The sequence below is a fragment of the Cydia strobilella genome, chromosome 9, assembly GCF_947568885.1.
Source record: "Cydia strobilella chromosome 9, ilCydStro3.1, whole genome shotgun sequence".
Lineage (NCBI taxonomy): Eukaryota > Metazoa > Arthropoda > Insecta > Lepidoptera > Tortricidae > Cydia > Cydia strobilella.
The window spans coordinates 3,074,284-3,096,519 of NC_086049.1; the positions used below are offsets into that span (position 1 = coordinate 3,074,284).

The 22,236-nt window shown below is 37.1% G+C and overlaps 1 protein-coding gene across 1 annotated transcript in view; it reads right to left on the minus strand.

The window, feature by feature from the left end:
- The window catches only part of LOC134744081 (heme peroxidase 2), a 76,839-nt gene extending 60,122 nt beyond the window's left edge, over positions 1-16,717 (minus strand). Inside the window, exon 1 of the mRNA XM_063677749.1 lies at positions 16,528-16,717. Coding sequence (XP_063533819.1) covers positions 16,528-16,544 — 17 coding nt within the window. The 5' untranslated portion in view covers positions 16,545-16,717. The remainder of the gene's footprint in view (positions 1-16,527) is intronic.
- Between the last annotated feature and the right edge of the window lie 5,519 nt (positions 16,718-22,236).

The window sequence follows — 22,236 nt, forward strand, 5'->3', positions numbered from 1 at the left end:
TTGATCCTTAATTAATTGATAAATTAGACACTTGTTTTTAATCACTCGCGCGACATATTTCGGAGAGCCTAGGTCTCCTTTCTCAAGCTCTAACAGTGCGAGCAGCGTTCACGAGAGCCGTATATCGCGTAAATTATTTAATGTTAGCATGTCTCACACACTTTTAATTCGATAATAAATCTTTATTGTTCAAAAACATAAATTACAATTGTACATATAAATTATAAATTACAAACTTTGTGGACCATGGACCTTCAAAGCCTTTAAAGTCTCTGTACTGTCGTGGGTAATTACACAATCACGCAAAGTATGGAGATTATTTTGACTTGATGCAAACCAAGCGCCGTACAAGCAAGTCACGTGCGCCAACCTGCCCTACTGCTCACAACTCTCAATCTCAACCCACGAGGCCAATATAAATGGAAAATATTTTCTCCACAACAGTATAATTATTAGATACTCCAGGAAACGCGGTAAATGCCTATAAGTACTAACAATTGACGATCACTGATGCATTGTCGCGGAGTAAATAATCTCTCACGGTTACAATGACCGCGTGATGAGTGGGAGTATTTTAATTTAAAATGAACTAAACGAAGTGTCATCGGCAATTAGTTCAGATTTTAAATATACACAACGTAGTAATGCGTTGAACTACTGTTCAAAGTATTCTGCCATATATCTCAACTGACATATTTATAATAAAGCTAATGGGTATTTAAATGGAAGACAAATAGGTATATGAGAATTGTGTCAAAAATGTATAGAGTTGAACCAAGAAAAGTCTGCAACGATTTTGATAGCATACGGAGTGCTAGTGTTATTTTAAAGTTTTAAACGTCAAACTTCTATGAAATTATGAATTTATGACGTATATAACACTTGCACTGCGTGTGCTATCAAAATCGTTGCAGCCTTATCTTGGTCTACTGTACCTAAATAATGTAAATATTACAGTAATTTTACAATTTTAATTACCTAAAAGAAAATATCGAATTCAATAAATATAAATTCAATATTTAAAACAATACAGACAAAATTTAAATCCATGCAACTAATCAATGCAATGCAATCATAAATGAATATGTTTGTGGTATTATTAAATACGGAGATGTAATCTTTTTATTAATTGTTAAACGAAGCGGCGGTTACTGAGTTTATTTAATTACTTCAGTTAATTGAAATTGTCCATAAATATTTCCTGCATTGATAACCTTTTGTGTTGCTATATCAAAAATATTTAACATTTAAAAGTAAACTCTTGAGTAGCTGAAGGTCAAAGCACTATCTCAACAGATTAAGGGTCGGTTGCACCAACTGTTTGTCATCGTTAAAGAGTTCGCTAAATTTTATTGTATGGAAAGTTTTATAGTAAACCGCCGCGGCGCGCCGAGTGACGTTGATCAGTCTGTCAAGTGCGGATGTTGCAACTGGCACAAAGTACAGTGATGTGTAGTTATGCCTTAAATAAGGTTATTTTAACAGAATTTGTACAACGTGCAAATCTGAGGGCCAGCATGTTCGCACTTTATAATACCAAATTATAAAAAAAAATATGCTAAATGTAAGGAAAGTAGTAAAGTATTTAGTGTAAGGCTCATCACACATGCTCTTAAATGAAAAATCTAAATCTCTATGGTTACTTAATACATTCAGAGCATAGACATAGTATATACAAGTAGTTATAGACGCGCCACCGTGCGACCAGGGGTAAGAGAAAGAATATTCATATAAAATTTGGGCAGCATAGGATTTTTTCTCATTCACTCTTATAAATTTCGCCATCCTACCTATGATGCCACCCGGTCGGTGATAAGGACAAAGCATGGCACTATTTTCTTCTTTCCTCTTATAGGAATCGCAATAAAACTATCTTTCACTATCAAAGAGTGTCGGCCCTTGATTCAGAGCGTTATGAATATTGCTTATGGTTTCTGGGTTTTTGTTTTCATCCTCTTTCTATTTGTTATATGTTGTGTTGTTTATTTTGTTGTTTGTTTTAAATTAATCGGTATCCAAAGACTCAGTACAGTAAAATGGGGTGAGTAGGCGCAAACTGACATTCAAACCTCGATAACATTTTATTTTCACATATGCAAACTGAATGGTGTATATAATAAGTGTTCCGGTCGTTTGTATTTTAGTTTTTATTTTATTTTGGGTAGTTCCATTTCATAATTTTGACGATAAACAGGAAATTCCACCTCATACCGTAGTCCCTCGTAATTGGGGTAAGATGAGTTTTCATACAAAGGTGATTTTGGAAGATTGTTGGATCGATTTTTTTTATTATGAGTATTACTATAGCTCCATTTTAAATTGGAATACATTATTTTTGTAGCAGTAGCCTTAAAACGCATCTCACCCCCCTTTCATCCCTTCTCTCTCCATTCATAACCCAACTCTCCCCGCGAACCCTACTCACCACATTTTACGGTACCTACTGTTACCTATACAACCTCGCAAACTAAAGAAGCTTCCGTTCTTTTGTTGAAGTTCTTATTGCTCCCTCATTAGCGATAATGTATGAGTGGATAGTCTCAGGCTGATTGGCCGATTACTTCTTAAAATGTTCATGACCTTTGTAATAAAATAAGTGCCATATCCGGATCATTATATCAATTGTAATGATAGTCATCGTAAGGATCGTGTAGGTACCTAATTGTTTATACGAAAAAAATTTTTTTTTAAGTATAAGATAGAAATCTTATACCTATAGGTTTAGTTACAGTGTTTTCCATCACTGAAAACATCTGATAAAAAAACCAGCCAAGTGCGAGTCGGACTCGCGCACGAAGGGTTCCGTAAAAAACGGCAAAAAAATCACGTTTGTTGTATGAGAGCCCCACTTAAATATTAATTTTATTCTGTTTTTAGAATTTGTTGTAATAGCGGCAACAGAAATACATCATCTGTGAAAATTTCAACTGTCAAGGTTTATGAGATACAGCCTGGTGACAGACGGACATACAGACGGTCGGACAGCGGAGTCTTTAGTAATAGGGTCCCGTTTTTACCCTTTGGGTACGGAACCCTAAAAAGATGTCTAATGACATTTCTTCATAATGTCCGAGAAACGATTTGGGCACAAAGGGTACCAGGGCTTCAACGACGTGCTACTGATACGTCTAAACATTTTGCTTCCAGACTTTTTTATGCGAACGGCTAAGGAGTGGAACTTAGTTCCTGCAAATCTATTCCCAGCCTACTATAACTGAATTTACAAAAAACCTTTGATATTTAATATTTAAAAAAATCCATTTATTTACATACGAGATAATGATAATATATACAGTGGTACTACGTAAACGAAATTAATAACTAGCTTAAATCTAAAATTGGCCCTTGAGGCATTGTATCAAGGATGCTGGCGGCATTTCCTCGCTGTATCGCAATGCTGAAACGTTGTGCGAGGAAGCCGCCAGCTCTTCGGTCACCAGTTACATCAACCAGACGCTTCGCGATTTCTGCAAACAACTTGTGCGCGCTGGGAGTGCTGGGACCCCATGGACCTAGTTTCAACTCCAAATGGTACAAAATGGTACTCTCTACCGATACTATCACTTAGATCTTTTCAAATCTAGAGTGAATAGACATCATCAGCACTTACTATCAGTTTAAATAAAATGCTAATAAATAAAAAAACCTCCGTTTTGAAACCCGCACACAGTTCATAGTTCAAAGTTCAAAAATACTTTATTCATGTAGGCCTATATCAACAAGCACTTATGAATGGTGAATAATACAGTTCTTAACAATTTAATATACACGGACAATTACATCTCATAAGAAACAATTTATTGCTCAGTTCAAGTCCATTATTTATAAGTTTTAGGCTAATCGTCCCGCTAGCCTTCGTCTAGCAGTTACGACGGGAGAAGGGTCAAAGTACAATAGGCATATAAATATCAAACGGCCATTATAAGGCAGCGTACTACGTAGGCGAACAACACGCGAACGCGAAGCGAAGCGATGCGGCGCGCGGTGAATCAATCCTTTGTTAATAGAAGTGTCCTACGTGGGCGATCTCGCGAACGCCGTTGGCCCGCCGCGCCGCGCAGCGCCGCTTCGCGTTCGCGAGTTGTTCGCTTACGTAAGACGCAGCGTAGGGGACGTTATTATCACTGACGTGAAGGCCGGAGGGCCAGCGGTTTAAGGTAAAAATATAATTACATAGGTTATAGGTTCAAGGCAAATGCTATTGATGTGTGGAAAACGAAGATTGCTTCAATTAAATATTTCGCGATTGCAGCTGCAAGAAAGAAAAATATTCTTGTGCCATAAATTAACATTTTTTTTTCGAAGTAGGTATGTCGAACATAAGAAACAGGTTTCTGATTAAAATAGCGATTATAATGAGCCGATACCGAAACTCGATACACCAGTCATGTTATTTTATCATCTCATCTCATTCTGGATGATGTTATAGACCTATTAATATTGCTTTGAACCAACCACGAATATAATAGTATCAAAAACATCAGTATAACACGATAAAATGAATTAAAAACAAGGAAAAAGTAAATAAAGTTAATAGTATAAAATATAAAGAATTACTAGCGACCCGCCCCGGCTTCGCACTCGTAGTAAAGCGTAATAAGATGTGATTTTTTTCCGACGACTATAGCAAACATCGTCATACTTATTTCAACCAATTTACACAAAACCTTAACAAATTATAAACCTAAACCTTCTTCAAGCATCACTCTATTGAATTAAAATCCGTTCAGTCGTTTTTGAGATTATCGCGAACGTATGAACGTAATGACAGGACGCGGCGGGGGACTGTTATATAAGGTCAAAGAGGATATAGTTGTAGTGATTTTTCTTTCAATTCGTTAATTTATCGTCCAAGACTGACTAATACGACAAAATTAACATGAAGCATCTTAATCTAAAATAAATAAATAAAAAACATAGAAAATAATTTAATTTGTTCTTAGAGTATGAAGCATCTTGTAATATTTATTTCCGCTTAACAAAAGTTAAGTAAGAGTCACGCAGGTGTACGTATTGCGCAAACCGAGGAAGGAAGATTCGCCAATGCTGTAATCGTGCGCGCAACTGGCCGTGCCTTGTTTGGCCCATCGGTCTAACTTAGCAATGTGCCAAAGAGAATTTTCAAAAAGTTTCTATGTAATGTTCTCGGTATTTTTTTTGCACGTTTATTGCCAAACTTTTTTTACAGCTAGTTCGATTTCTATGACATATGAACACCTTTACACCTTTACACCATATTACAGACCTTTTATACCTACACCTTAACTATTGTACCTTATTGTTGATTATACCTTATCCTATTGTAAGTACAAAGTTTCAGAGCAATCTAGATAGTCGTTTTAAAATGAGAGCGTAACTACGTTTGTACGGAGAACCGAGCTTGCCGGTAACTATTAAATGTTCACTTTTCTCTGACGGGTTGGTTAGGACTTCAGTGTTTTGTTTACAAAGTAATTAAAAAACCAATAAGTTTGGAACTACGGAAATTCAGACTACCTACTCTTCGATCGTTGTGACGTTTTCCGCCAAAATTACGAAAATGTGTTGCGCGTCATAATATTTGGATTTATAATTTTTCACAACTTACGAATAATATTTTTGGTTTATATTAACTTTTTGTCCCTTAGAACGTTGCATGTTCAGTGTCAATTCTCAATTAAAGAGTAATAAATACCTTTCATCCACATCCATAGACAACGGAAATCATATTTTATGCTATAATTTTCTTCTTACTTTCCTTGGAGTATAAACACATCGCATTGCTCTACTTACGCATAAGCAAGCACTTAAGAATAATAAGCACGTATTAAATCTATCGCCTTAACACTGTACTGTAAGCAAACAAACTAAACTTATCGTGCACGCATAATACAACGTTATGCAACTTACATAATACCGACTTATGAATGAAAAGTAATGCCGGAATGCGTTTAGCGATTTGCCTGTTACTTCAATTCAAACACGTAACTAAAGATCGCACCTTTGAGATGTTTTTACTTCGACTTAAAGAGTGGATAAAGTGGCTTGAGATTAAGAAGAAAGTGAACGCCCGGTTCTCCATGTGAATCAAGTCCCCATTTTCCTCTCTGTGAGACTTTGGAACATACTTTAACACAATTTGATGTATACCAACCACAGCAAACGTTTGACTTTGTTCGATTTTATTAATTATTATGAGGCCGGAGCGAAAAAAATGCGAACATAAATGTTTGATACCTATTTTGTATAGTTGACTGTTAGAGAATGCCAGTATGCATTAAGTTCGCCATTGATAAATGTTTAAATATATTTTTTACAATAAAGCTTAAATATATAAATATCCAGAGGAAAACGGGGATTAACGTTTGTATGAAAAAGCGAAAGTGAGATACGTCAAGTTGGTACGCGTAAGCTTTTGGCGAATTCGTGGTGAGTTAATGAAAGTGGTACCGCCGCGGGCGGGAAGAAATCAGAACGTGTTCTTATGCAAGAGACGAAGACGGGATCCCCTATTGCGTAAAACCGATAAGGATCGTAGGAAAAAAAACTAATTGCTAAAGACCAATGTGGGCTACCGCGTTTAATTTCGCCGCTAGGGGCGCTAGTGTAGATGGAAGTCTTTCAAATGTCAAATGCCTATAGCAGTTTTGGGGGTTTCAAGCTTTTTTATTGGGAATTTTCACTCCTTATTCATAATTGTGGTAAATCTTTGTCCATCTTTGATTAATCGTGGTAAACAGTGTCGTATAGCTCAATAAATGTTAGTGGTTTAAAAAAAGTGCAAACTAAAATATAGGTATGCAAAATTAAACAGGTTGAAAAATGGCACATATAGACGTTAAAATACTTTTGTGTATATTAGAACGTATTGATTTTATCAAAGATAGATGGATACAGTCTAAGGAAAAAACGTGCCTCGAAAATCACGAAAATTTGATTCTCGATCAGAGGGCGCCACTAGTTTTAGCCTACACTCGTATAGAGGGCGTTGACGGTTTCGTTTGTTATTTATAATTTTAACGCATATTAGTGTAAGAACATGGGTCAAAATCATAAAAATAATTAATGCAAATAAAAAAAATCATTTATCCATATTTAAATACATTTTATCGTATTTTTATAAATATTTATTTTTAGTTTTAAAGTGTGTCGACAGATGGCAGTGAATTTACTGGGGTTACAAAATGTACTATGACAGTACCGCTCTAGTATAAAGTTACTCTATGATTTTATAAAAATAAGCATAGAAGAATTTTCAGATCTGTTTTTCTGGATCTACATCTACAGTGGCGCCAACTGGAAAGCTCAAAAACGGTAGTCCTCAATAAACCAGTGGCTCTGTGAGCTGTAGACCTCGCGAACCCCCGTAACTCCGCGATTTTGAAAATTTCCTAAAAAATAAATCGATTTTTTTTAATTGTCATAAACATTGTCAAGAAAGCATGCTAAGTAATATAGATAAAAATATCTGGGAGACCGAGGGTTACTCGAAAAACACACAACAAACATAACATACAACAACACACAACACACATACACAACATAACACACAACAAACACATAGAGAAACATATAGAGACTCAAAAATGCGCGTTTCCCCAGAGATAACACCTTATAGCTAGATCGATTTTTCGCCGACGAAAACCCCCGTATAGCAAATTTTATCAAAATCGTTAGAGCCGTTTCCGAGATCAACGAAAATATATATATATATACAAGAATTGCTCGTTTAAACGTATAAGATTTCTGCTTTTTCTCCAAGGTCACTTCATTTGATATACTTATTTAGTTATACATACTAAGATTAAAATAATACCTATATTCTGTTACAATTATCAAAGATAGATATAACTCCGTAATTGATGGATACAGTCTAAGGAAAAAACGTGCCTCGAAAATCATGAAAATTTGATTCTCGATCAGATGGCGCCACTAGTTTTGGCCTACTCTCGTATAGAGGGCGTTGACGGTTTCGTTTGTTATTTAAAATTTTAACGCATACCAGTAAAAGAACATGGGTCAAAATCATATAAAAATAATGAATGCTAATAAAAAAAATATTTATCCATATTTAAATACATTTTAACGTATTGTTATAAATCTTAATTTTTAGTTTTAAATTATGTCGATAGATGGCAGTGAATTTACAGTGGTTACAAAATTTACTACGACAGTACCGCTCTATCTTATTATATCCTCATTGCAATTATCTATTAAATTAATGATTAAGACTGGACGTATTTATAATTACAAAAAAACATATACATTTACTTTGATGTGTCAGCGATATCCAACACAAAAATTACAATAGAATTAATACTTTTAAGGCAATTTGAATTTTAATTAACGACCCTAAAATTTTCTTTTTCTCGCGTAGTGTGTTATTACAATCAAATTATAAGAAACCGGCTTATACAATTTGATATAATTATGCAAACCATGACCGAGATGAGTGCCAAGAATTAACATATAAGCATAAATTGTCCATTGTTAATTACTGAATATTCTCGAATAATCATCATTATTTCTTCAGGGTTATGGAAGCTTTTATTCAGTATATATAATTATCTAAGTTTTCGTATGGTTTTTTCGATATTTTTTAATGAAATAAATCTTATCTCATCTCATCTCGTCTCGTCTCGTCTCGTCTCGTTCTCATCTCATTTGATCTCATCGTTAGTAGCCAGAAATAGTACATTTCGATGCTAGTGCGGAAAGTATGTCATTAGTTCACGAGCATAGAGATATCTTGCCACGAGCCGTAGGCGAGTGGCAAAACTCGGGACGAGTAAAGAATGACATTTCCGCACGTGTATCGAACGACGTTTTTTAATACAGTTGCGAAAAACTGAGAAAAGCAACAAGTAAGGAATGGAATTCGAAACTTTTATATTATTAATTCTGTGATATCATTGACATTGACATTATGAAGAAGTGTTTTTCTAGCTTTTATTCGACTAGAATAGATTTTTATTGAACCCACTTCAATGAAAGTTTTTTTTTAAATGCATGTTCTATAAGACAGAAACAATTGTAAATATTAAAACATTGTACTATTATTACCTAAATATCATTATTTACGATTATTTGTGTATCGTATATTTATAAAAACAATATCGAATGTTGCCTTTGGAAACTTAAAACATTCTTGCAGTGAGAAAATACGCCTCTTGTTTGACAGGCGTTCCTTTCCATGCAGACAACTTATTAACGGTTTTAAACATTAAAAAATAAACGTGTTATAATACTTATAACACGTTTATGATGAAGAGGTAAGTAATTAAATATGAAATATGCATATTTTTCGTATTCTTACATTAACTAGGTGTTTATGTTGATTACGACGTTTAAAGGAAACTAATATTAACACTCATCAATAAGTAGTCACGAATTGGAACAAGTAAAAATTTAAAAAAATTGGAAAAGTAAAAAGCACTAGTTTGCGAAAACCAACTTTCCGCACGCTAAACAGCCACGAAAAGTAGCACTTTTTGAGCAACTGCATTAAAAAAAGATTTTTCATTTCATTTCATAAATCAAATTCGTTGTCAGTAGTACTCAGAATAGTTCAATGTTACGAAATAGCACTAAAACCATCCAAAATCGGTTAGAATAGCGCACGTAGTACTAATCCGAACTTGCTTTGCAATCGCTTGCGCATCCTTGTGATGTAAGTCACACGCGACCCGCATTTCGATGGGTGACATTACGTCAGGTTGTTATCCTTAGGTCCATGTTAACCGATAAAGTTAAACAGCTGTTATATAGGACAACTACCGCGAAAATATAAATTCAAAGATGATGCATGCTATCCCTACCAGCTCTCTCTCTGCTATGCTTTACCTACTCGTGCTAGAGGGACGGAAATACAGATATTTCGAGTACGAAGTGGTTCCATATACACGGTGGCTAAAAAATAAGTGCATTCCCGTTGCCAGGGAGGTTTTGGTATTATAGTAAGCAACTTTTACTATGGGTCCAACACCGAAATCGAAAATTTTTTTGGCTGTTTCACACATTTGGGTTGGTAAATTTTCTATGGGAGGGTAAATATTTTTTTTCGATTTCGTGGTTGGTCCCATAGTAAAAGTTGCTCAGTTTAATCTCAAAACCTCCCTGGCAACGGGAATGCACATATATTTGTTCCATACAAGCTTTAGAGTTGTACAGCTGCAACATATTATTATGCATAAACAAATCTTATATAATCTTCCATCTTAGTGCTTTCGCGGTTGCATTTTAAAGAAAACCCGGGGTACGCTTGGCAACCTATTAGTGTTTATTCAGTAGTGTTTATTGCTTGTTTACTCAGAAGAAAACTGAACCTTATCGATATGTGTAACTTCCTCACTATGTTTTTGTTCACCAAACGAATAATATACGGAAATGTACGGAAAATCATTTCATATTACCAAATGATTTTTTCTTGGGTAGAGTCGGACCAAGTTAACTATGCATGGCAGTTGCAATGACAAATTGTCATCATAATAATTATTAACATTTCTATGAAAACAAACTAAAACGACAGCCTCTCACTTTGTTCTCTCTATGAAATTTGTTGACTCTATGTTTCGAGAGACTAAAGAGCCACTTGCGCCATCCAGGGTTAGCTACTAACTCGGGGTTAACCGGTTAAACCCGAAGTTACCAGTACAATTTAACCCTGTGTAACGGTTAACTCCAAGTTAGTAACTAACCCTGAATTGGTACAAGTGGCCCTTATTGTTACGAGCTGAGGTTAGAAAAATTCCCCACTACAAGAAAGAGGTAAAACCGAGAAAAAAAAACAATCATAGCAAAAAAAGAAAAGTGGCTGTCTACAAAAAAAATGCCTACAGTCGTTGTGTGGGTCTTCCCCGCTTCATAGAATAATGTCAATAATATTTGAAATGTATGGAAATTCCTACTTAACTTATGTAAATTATCAACCAATGAAGTTCTCGGTAGGTACTTATGATGATTATCACTAGGTTTTCGGAGAAGGATAACATCATGAATAAATCGCCTTATAATCACACATTTGTGCCATTTTCAATTAAAAGGGTACTTATTGTCGCTTATAGTAAGGCGCTATTTCCATATAGCTTCAATTAGAAATCAACCTTATCGACAACCGACAATGTGGTACCTTTTGGTTGAAAACGTCACATTTTATTAAAACTATAAACTGACTATAAATTCATCTTTATGTTAAATAAATGATAACTAATTATCGACGATAGGGCCTCAGATAGAGCTTATTTTGTTCAGTAATACCTAAGTACTTATCTTATTCAGTCTTGCTAAAGAGTGCTGATAGATAGCCTAGCGTGTGACTTTCGATCCGGAGGTTGCGGGTTCAAAACCCAATTCGTACTATAGTGCCTACGCCAATTTTTGGGATTAGTTGCCAAGCGAACCTCAGGCCCGCATCAACTGTAATTAAAAGAAGGTTATGATTCAGTCTTGTTTTGTAAAGGCTTAGAATGCTGGGCAAAGGCCTCCCCCCTCTCATGATGTTAAATTTCCATATTTATATTGAGATTAAGTTTATGTTATGTAATATTATAGTATTGTAAGTTACATGCTTAATTTGCAGTGCCCTTACAGGGTTCATAGCTTGATCACCATTTTAATGTAAGACTTTATTGTACATATGAAAGCAATAAATTACTGATTACTGATTGCTGATCGTATTTGTCAGGAAATACAGACGACGGAAACAAATTCCCCTACAAATAGAGCTGTTAATGCTATTTGAAATTATTCCAGTCATTGTAAGCAAATCCATGATCAAACACGTTATCTTATTCAATAATACAACAAGGAAGACTATTTGCAGTATCTGTTTACTTCATTATCATCAACAAATAGCAGTATTATTCAGCAATTTGTAAGGAAGATCCCTTCATCAGACGTAAGATTGAACTAGCCATGCGTTGAGATAACTTTGTATGTGAATTGTGCATTAATGAGGTAAAATAAACGTACACTACACGTAAAGTTAAGTAGTTTAGAATAATCTATGTTGGCAGTTCATTTTAAGCTTTATACGACCTCATTAAATATATTAAACCGGTTCCCCTCATCTGGCAGAATATTAATACAAATACACTTCGCATAACACGTATCGCAGAAAACTTTTGGTCGAATGATATTTTCGCATAATTATATACTTGCCATAGTCATTTCGCATAATATTCATTTGGCGGAATTTTCTAAGTGAGTTAGGTTAGGGTTTTAATAATATTATGCAAAAAGAAATTCTGCAGTGACAAACTGATATTTATACGAAATTATGCGAAAAGCAGTATGCGAAAGGTAATTCTGCCAAACGAGATTTCTGCCAAGTAACATTATGAAATACAAAAATATGTCAAAAAACTTTCTGCAACACAATAGTGATAAATACATTTTATCGTATTTTATACATCTGCATTTATAGTTTTAAGGTGTGTCGATAGATGGCAGTGAATTTACTGTGGTTACAAAATTTACTATGACACGGTACTATGACAGTACCGCTCAATCCTATTATATCCTCTTTGCTTTAACTAAATAAATTAGTTGAAAGATATCATATACCTATTATGTTAAAATTAATAATAAATAATAAATATTATAGGGACATTCTTACACAAATTGACTAAGTCCCCTTTAGGACTTAAAGCCTTTTGGCATTAAGTCCGCCATTTGTACATTTTTCTTTGCTTGTGCAATAAAGTTTAAATAAAAAAAAATAAAAAAAATAAGTCCCACGGTAAGCTCAAGAAGGCGTGCGTTGTGGGTACTCAGACAACGATATGTATATATAATACTTATACAAATACTTAAATACATAGAAAACATTCATGACTCAGGAACAAATATTTGTGCTCATCACACAAATAAATGCCCTTACCGGGATTCGAACCCAGACCATCGGCTTCACAGGCAGGATCACTACCCACTAGGCCAGACCGGTCGTCAAATAACTATAGGTATATAGATAATATTATATTAAGTTTAAATATCTATTATTCCATCTAAGTGGGTCAGTGACTATTACGCAAAGCCAGATCCTTGACACACCCACACAAAGCTTCAATAATATTTACTTACATAATTTGAAATGCGAATTTTTTTCTATTAACGGTCAACAATTAGGTAAGAAGACGGCAAATATGTTTGCTAAAGCTAAACAATTGGTAAACAAATGTAATCGGTATAAGTACGACTAAATATTATATTTTGGCACCCAGCGGTGGCAGCATGGTTCCATTTTTATCGCCTGTCACTCACTATGCCTGTCACTTTCGCACTTACATGCTTTTTAGAACGTGACAGGCATGGTGACAGGCGATAAAAATGCGACCGTGCTACGGCCGCAGGTGATCAAGGTGTACAAAGGACATTATTTTTTTAAATTTGTTTACGTTAAACTAGTTAGACCACTTGAGTTAGTGTCGATTTTGATAGCCCGGACTGTGCAAGTGTTTATTAAACGGCATAATTTCATAAAAGTTTGACGTTTAAAATAATACTTGCGCAGTCTAGGCTATTAAAATCGCTGCCAACTTAGCTTGGTCTAACGTAGTTCCATTAAAGATACATTCAATTGCATTTAGGTTTTAGTCTCTAATTCTAAATATAAATTATCTAAATTAAAATTTACTCTGGATTTAAACACCAAGTGTTTTTTATTACATTTTATTTTTATTCTATATTCGTTTTTTTTTCTATTTATTTATTAAAACACTACGATTTTATAGTTAAACACTACGATTACTCGACTTTTAGTACTTTATAAGCACAATTAAAATGTTGCTAAGATTGTACAGTAACTAAAAGTTATTATAACATCAAAATTATCACAATAAATATAATACTGACTGTTAAACCTAATGGATCCCCATTCAATTAACTTTTTGTAATTACAAAAAGCGTGACATTAACAGTTTATATTGGTGGTGTAAGCGAGACTAACTAATTAGCTAATTTCCTTTTACAAATAAAAAGTCTAGCTTGAAATTGACCAAGTCTGAAGTGTCGTTACTAAAAAATGGGAGTTAGTTTATTAAGATTATAATCAAGACGTTTTAGTATGTAGTTGTAAAATAGTTTAATATTAAATACGCCAGTTATTGGGTAAATATTGCACGTTTAATGACAACAAGAATTATGTAATTTTTAATGCTTCGTAAAAGTTTGGGGTAAAAAAAACCAGGCAAGTGCGAGTCGGACTCGCGCACGAAGGGTTCCGCGAAAAAATGGCAAAAAAATCACGTTTGTTGTATGGGCACTTAAATATTAATTTTATTTGTTGTTATAGCGGTAACAGAAATACATCTCCTGTGAAAATTTCAACTGTCTAGATATAGTTAAGTGACATTTGGAGCACTAAGTGCCGGCGACCTCTGCTTGGCCTCGTGGGGAGTAAGTTTTTTGGAACTTAGAAAGTGTGAGAAAATGGTAACAATAAGCATAATAAATCGGGCTCGTAGGTGTTCAATGAGCTGGAATAATGTAAAGGCGAAAGATTTATTCGTTTGTAACATTGTAACAAAACCAGCCAAAAGACGGCAATAGATACTCTAAACAGCCTGCAACGCATGGCTTGTTTAACAGTAACAGGCGCCTTCTCCTCGACACCGGGGGCGGCCCTCGATGCACTGCTGGACATTTTACCACTCCACTTACAGGTGCAAAAGGAGGCCAAGCAGTGCGTCTACAGAATATGCACGCTAAACAGGCCAAAATGGCGCTCTCAAGCACTAACAAAACTGAAGGCCTGGGTTTTTGCAAATAAAACCCTTAGCATGCCCACTGATGACACGCACACAGAATGTCAATTTATCAAACTGTTCACAGTAGAAATACCTCCTAGAGACAAATGGTCCAACGGCCAAATGTACGTTGAGGAAGGAAGCTATATTTGGTACACAGATGGTTCCAAGAAAGGCAATGATGTAGGATGTGGGATCTATGGTGAAAGACCTAAACTCAGAGCTAGCGTCAGCATGGGCACACAGGCCTCAATCTTCCAGGCAGAAGTCTTCGCCATCAACAAATGTGCGGAGATCAACCTGGATAAAAACCTAAGACACCAACATATCTACATCAACTCAGACAGCCAGGCTGCTCTGCTGGCACTAGATTCACTTGAGTCAAACTCAAAACTAGTCCAGAACTGTAAAAAAAACCTAAATGCACTGGCTAACTCCAACAAAGTCATACTTAGATGGGTACCAGGGCACTCCGACATTAACGGAAACGAAGAAGCGGACGAACTTGCTAAAAAGGGCGCAGACACAACCCTGGTCGGCCCAGAACCGTTCTGTGGAACCACAAAATGGGATGCATATTCTCTGCTCAGCAACTTAGAAAAAACGAGAGCAATCGATTGGTGGAAGTTCGTCAAAGGACAAAAACACTCGAAAGCTCTAATCAAAGGGTTCAACAGCAAAGTTGCTAAGGAGCTTCTAGGGCTCAAAAGACACAAAATCTGCGCGGTGACTAGAATACTGACTGGACACTGCAAGTTGAACAAACACATGTTTCAAATAGGAAAGATACAAGATCCGACATGCAGGTTCTGCCAGGAGTCAGAGGAGACTGCAATGCACATTCTCTGTTCCTGTGGACCACTAATGTCAAAAAGAAGTACCTACTTAGGGCGGCACGTACTGCAACCCTATGAGGTACAGAACATTACGGCCCAAAGAATCTGGAATTTTCTGGATTCAACGGGCATTAGTAATGAGCTTTAAAGGGCCGTCACAATAGATCACTGTTTGGTCGACGTGACACTCAAAGGCCCACAACACCCCAATAATAATAATAATAATAATCTCTTGTAGTATATTAAGTAATTTATTAACAACCAAATATATCTAGATATAACAAACTTCATAGTATGGATTACAACAGAAAATACGTAGGTAGTTAAGACATTTAAATTATTATTTCAATACATATATACAAAACTTTTTTACATGCCAATTTACAAGCATAAATATATGAGTCTCCATTTTTGACGTACGGAAGTTGGAAGCTTTGATTAGCAGGAAACTAACTTATGAGGCATGTTTCTACATCATACCGTCATATACGCTACGAATTCGTAGCGTGTATAATACATATATGACGGTTAATTATATAACTATCACCTAACTGATTATTATATAATTATCGAGTTTCTTGCCGGTCCCATATTGGGAGGAGGGTTCCTCCAATTCAGGAGGGATTTAAATCTTCTCGGGCAGAGGTGTAGAGTTAGAGCTGGTGTAGCTTTATTTGACGTTCATAAGAGCATTGTAATATGCCTACTTGAACAATAATGTTTATCTTTGTGTTTTCGATAGACAAAGTATTATTTTTAGTAGGTTAATTTTACGAAACTTAGTTGCAATTTGTAACTAAGTACGTGAGCTTACGACCGTGACTGGCATTGTCCTACATTTTCTAGACGAGAGGAATTCTGCACTCGAAACTTAGCAACAAGGACAGGAGACAATTCTTTTGTTTGGAACTTTAAACATTCAAATTAAATGTAGACCATGCACTTTAAATTTTATAAATGGAACTTACGTTTTAAACGTTCCCATGTTGCCGCTTTACAATAAACAAATCACACAAACATACGCACAACGAAACACGAAAAGTTTTTGAACACTTTTGAAATTGGAACGACGGTTTTTTTTTCACGTGTTGACCGGGTCGCGAGCGCAGCGTCCGCACACGCGGGCTCGCTGATGTTGGTAGAATGAAGCTCGGATCGTCGCTCGGCCCGACTCCGTCGAGAGAGAAAGTTGCCAATAAGACTTGGCGGTTACGTCCGATGACGATCCTCGATTGCGTATTCGGTGACAAAATTGAATTTTCGCGTCCCGCCGAATCACGCGCTACTGACACGCTGACCGTTCGCTCGACAGTCCTATTTTTACGATTTTGTTTTGCGGAATTTATAGTTGGTTTTGAAACAAAACTTTAAGATCATTTACTTAACTTTAAAAAATCTAAATTACAAATATAGATATATTTATTTTCCAAATTGACATGACATGAAAACTTAGTAGGTAACTATAGCAGTTATTTCAGAGACAAGGTTTGTATGTTGAAAGCTTTTAATATTTGGTTGTAGATGTATGGATGTAGAAATTGTGGGAAGCGTCGCGAGTAGGATGTTTCTGTCAAAGTTTGTGGGACACGAAAAACCCTTTTGCACTGTAATGCTGCGTGTGGGGGAGTTAACAGTGAGTTTATGCATCATCATGGCGACCCTGGATTCCGTGCTCAGCGTTCCACAACGGACATGATCTTTACACTTCGGCAAATCCAAGAAAAGTGCAGAGAGCAGAAAACACCTCTGGTGGTCGCATTCGTTGACCTGAATAAGGCCTTCGACACAGTTAGCCGAGAAGGGCTTTATTTCGTACTGGAACACATAGGATGCCCACCTAAACTCCTGAGTCTTGTGAAGTCCTTTAACGAAGGTATGCAAGGAGCTGTAGTGTTTGACGGTACCGTGTCTGACCCGTTCTTTATGCGAAGAGGTGTTCGGCAAGGCTGCGTACTGGCGCCTACCCTGTTTGGTATATTCTTTTCGTTACTGCTGAAAACTGCTTTCGGTGACGACCAACAGGGTATCCATCTGCATACGAGGGCTGATGGAAAACTTTATAACATTTCCCTTCTCAAATCTAAGCGTAAACGCGACGATTTATTCGTTGATAGCTTGCTCTTTGCTGATGATGCAGCCTTCGTCGCCACATCACAGTTTGAGCTTCAAACTATTATGGACAAGTTTTCTCGTGCCTGTGCTCTGTTCTCGATGTCCATCAATCCCCGGAAAACTGTTGTGCTGGCCCAAGGGTGTGCAGAAATACCGACAATCCTGTTGGAGGGCGCCCCGCTGGAGTCAGTCGACAAGTTTTGCTACCTCGGGTCGACTGTGTCTAGCAATCTCTCACCGGATGCAGAAATCGACGTTCGAATCGGAAAAGCCGCAACGATGTTTGGGAAGTTGAGTGCAAGAGTATGGCAAAACAAACATCTAACCAGGAAAACCAAGATGGTTGTCTATCAAACGTGCATCCTGAGCACACTCTTGTACGGGGCTGAGACCTGGACATCGTATGCCAAGCACGAACGTCGTCTCAACGCTTTCCACATGCGCTGCATCCGGAACATATTGGGCATATCTTGGAAGGACAGGGTCACGAACGAGAGGGTTCTTGAGATTGCTCAGCTGCCCAGCCTCTTTGCGCTGCTAAAGCAGAGACGCTTACGCTGGCTGGGGCATGTGCATCGTATGCAACCTTCTCGATGGCCGCGGCGTGTTTTGCTTGCCGCCATAGCTGATGCCAAGAGAAGCGTCGGTCGACCGATGCTACGGCATAAGGACTGCGCCAAGCGAGACATGCACGCCGTCAACATCCCGGTTCATCAATGGGAGAAGCTTGCCGAGGACAGAGATAAGTGGCGCAAACTGGTGTCCGACGGTAGTAAAATCCACGATGACGCTTGGTTTAAGACACTCGCCAGTAAGCGTGCCAAGCGTCATCAGCGCGACAACTGTCGGCCACGGGCACACTACACCTGCCTGTCTTACGGTCGTGGTTGCCGCTCCCGTATTGGCTTACACAGCCATGTGAAACGTTGTCACGCTACCTGACACTGTCTGTATAGTCTGCAATAGACTGAAAGGCCTATGATGATGATGGCGACCCTGCAGACAAATAACTGTCGAACTGAAAGTAATTGGGTTTCGGCAAAAAGTTGGCCTGTAGGATGTTGGTAGGGCTTCTTGTACATAAACTTGAGAAGAGCTCTTTGTGCTCGTTCTAACCCGAGCATCGTGGTGGTGGTGCCAGCTCCGCCCCATACCGATGTACGATATAGACTGACATAAGGCAATGTAGACTTGACGCAGGACTCGGTTATTCGCTTACTCGGAATTCCGAAGTAGGCGCATAACATAAATCATTTTTCTAACTCGCTGTGAAAGTGAGCCTATGTGTTGCTTAAATGAGAAGTGCTGATCAACGTCAAGACCCAAATACCGAATGCAGTCCGTTCCGTTCGACTGATTGAATTGCAGGGATCATTCGATGGTAGTTCAGCAGCATTCCCACAGCAGCAGCAGAGTAGGTCGCCCTGAGGCGGCTTGGCGGAGAAGATTCAGATCATTTATATAAAAGATAAACATTGTTGGGCCTAGAACACTGCCTTGTGGTACACCAAAAACAGTTGGCTTTTCTTCGCTCAAGTACTTATCCACCCGCAATCTCTGATACCTGCCAGTAAGGTAACTCTGAAACCACTGAAGCGGAGGTCCCCTAATTTCATAATGCTCTAGCTTTCGCAGTAATATGGGCACTGACACGGTGATTAATGCTTTTGCTAGGTCAAGAAACACTCCCACACACTTCAGTCTGCAGTCTAGTGCAGAAGTGACTTTCCTGGTCAAGTTTCCGACTGCATCTTCCGTTGACTTACCGCCCAGAAATAGGATTCTAGTGAAGTTGTGAAGTTTTAACTTCTTTTAAGCCATGGTCACCCTAACGAAACCCACAACGTTTGACGTTGACGCTATTAAAGCGCACTAACAAATTGCCTTCAGCAATTTGCAAACCGCTTCGCGTTTATAAAATGACGGCGCCGTTTGTAAACGGCGGATTATGGCGGATTCTTACAAAATGCCTCTGATATATATGCGTACTACAATTCATAGCGATTATATAACTAATAACTACATAATAGGCATATTTAAGTGATGGTTGTTTAAACACGCGGACGTTGGTCACGCGCCATTGTTCAATGCAAATAAATGATTTGATAACTGCATTTATACGCATAGACGATTAGGAACATATCTAGATGTTAGCATTTAAAATACAAACATCAGATTGTACATTTCATTGCTTGTATAACTAAATCATAAAATGTGCTCTAAATGATTTTATACTGGCTATCTGAGCAAATAGTTTTCTTAAGTAGAAAAGGGATTAACCTCCTATATAAATTAGAGTGTAATGAACTTTTTAATAGGATATATTTAGCTACGTAGTCCTTCCATAAATAGGTATATTTTCTTCTGTAAAAAATAGGTGAGATAGGTCAGGGCAAAAATTCTTATCGATTATGACCCAGCCATCGTTGTGTTAGAGATAAACATAAAACTCTTGCATCCGATTCAAATTGTATAGAATCATCCGGATCTAGACACGGATCTATCGGATCTTCCATAAAGTATAATTTGGATCCGGATTGCCAACCCTTATGTAGAATAGATAATTCATTTTAGGATTTTCACACTCGCCATAAATGATAAATCTGGGCATAATTACTAGAATAAGATATCGTTCGCTAAAAATAACAAAACCCTCATTAATAAAAAATAAATAACGGGTTGAACTCCGGGAGTGCCGGCAGAAGAAAGAACTTGATTATTAACGTTGTGCAGTTTTGATATTTTGGAATAGTTAGGGAATAATTTTACACGAATTGCTTTAGTTATCAGTATAAAAGTACTATCATTTACGTGGTAAAATACAATATTCATGTATTGCGCTATCGTACACAAACATAACAATTTATATTACTCTAAGAAGAAATTAAATTATTTTCTATTAAAATATTTTAATTTGTGTTTTTATAATATTCTTTATTGTGCACAATAAAACATGATTAAATACAGCAAAATAACACAAAAACAAGCAGCAACAGGCGGTCTTATCGTTAAAAAGCGATCTCTTCCAGACAACCTTAAAGGGGCCCACTGACTAACAGTCCGCCGGACGATATCCGCCTGTCAGTTGTTCGGAACTGTCAAATTTTTGTTCTAACTGACAGGCCGATATCGTCCGGCGGACTGATAGTCAGTGGGCCCCTTTAGGTAATAGAAATTAGCGCAAGGAAGAAATATGTATAAGGGACTAAGGGTAGCAAAAATAAATGGAGAACAAGTACAGGGAAAAAAAAATCAGCACAACTAAATAAAAATTATAGATTATAATGCTAATAAAAATTTCATTTGCAAATTGCATCGATTTTGAACTAAGTACATACTTAATATGCAATTTTTTTCTCTTTATGACTTCAGGAATGCGAGCTTGAAATCTTCCGGGTATCTCAGGGCCACGCTTTGTATAAATATTTGCTTCACGACAGTTGCCGCTAATTTTATATGCGGATTATGACAGTTCGGTAGAAATCTCGTCAATTTAGTCAGCGGTCTTCCCCGCTTAACTCAAGCATTTCCAGTACAAAATTCAAGCATTTCCAGTACAAAATTAACCAACCTAGCGGGTTCTTAGCAGTGAATGGGTTAAACGCTTCACACACGTTACTTAATTCAGTAACTGACGCCAGGGCCAGGGACGCAGCAATACGTAGAAGTGAGATGCAGAAATATCTCCACCGTGTCTAACGTAGCTGAAGAGAAGAAACTTGCTTTTAGTGTCGGCAACGCGCATGTAACACCTCTGGAGTTGCAGGCGTCCACGGTGACTGCTTACCATCAGGCGGGCCGTACGCTTGTTTGCCACCGACGTCGTATAAAAAAACGCTTTAGTTTCGGACTAGGTCAATCCGTGTAAAATTGACCCCAAACATTTATCTTTAACACTTAAGCGTTTCACGTATCACATGATCGATAATACATCCGACATTACATAACACGTTAATATTTACCCGATTGTGAGTGGTGACCGCACGGCTTTCACTTTTGCGAACTGCCTGACCTGCGTGTAGCGTAAGGGCGTAAGTAGCGTGCACTTTGAGCGCTATAATATAACATTCAAAATGGGAAGGGCTGAGCGTTCTGGTTCGTGTTGTACAGTCAAAGTATTAAATATAGACACACACACACAGTGCTAAAAATATATACACGAAATTAATGTATGGGCAATAACATATGTATACATATTTTTGGCACTTTGTCCGTTTCTACATTTAATAGGTAGGATAAGATTTAAGTAGAGCAAAAAATAATATTTTCAACTACCTACTTATATTTTGCGTTAATAATTGAAGATCACCCGTTGTCCACGAACGCTGTAAAGAGTTCGAAACGTCGGGATGTATTATAAATTCAATATACGCGATATAATCCGTTTTCATAGTTTTATTTCATGAGTAACTATCGCGGTAACCGAAGACAATATTATAATTGAAGATCAGTTACGAACTATTTTGACCCCTAATTTTTTCGTCCGGTGTCGAGAACATATCATCCAGTCCCACGAAGCTCACTGTCAATTTGTCGACGAATGTGATGTCGACAGAAACAATAGT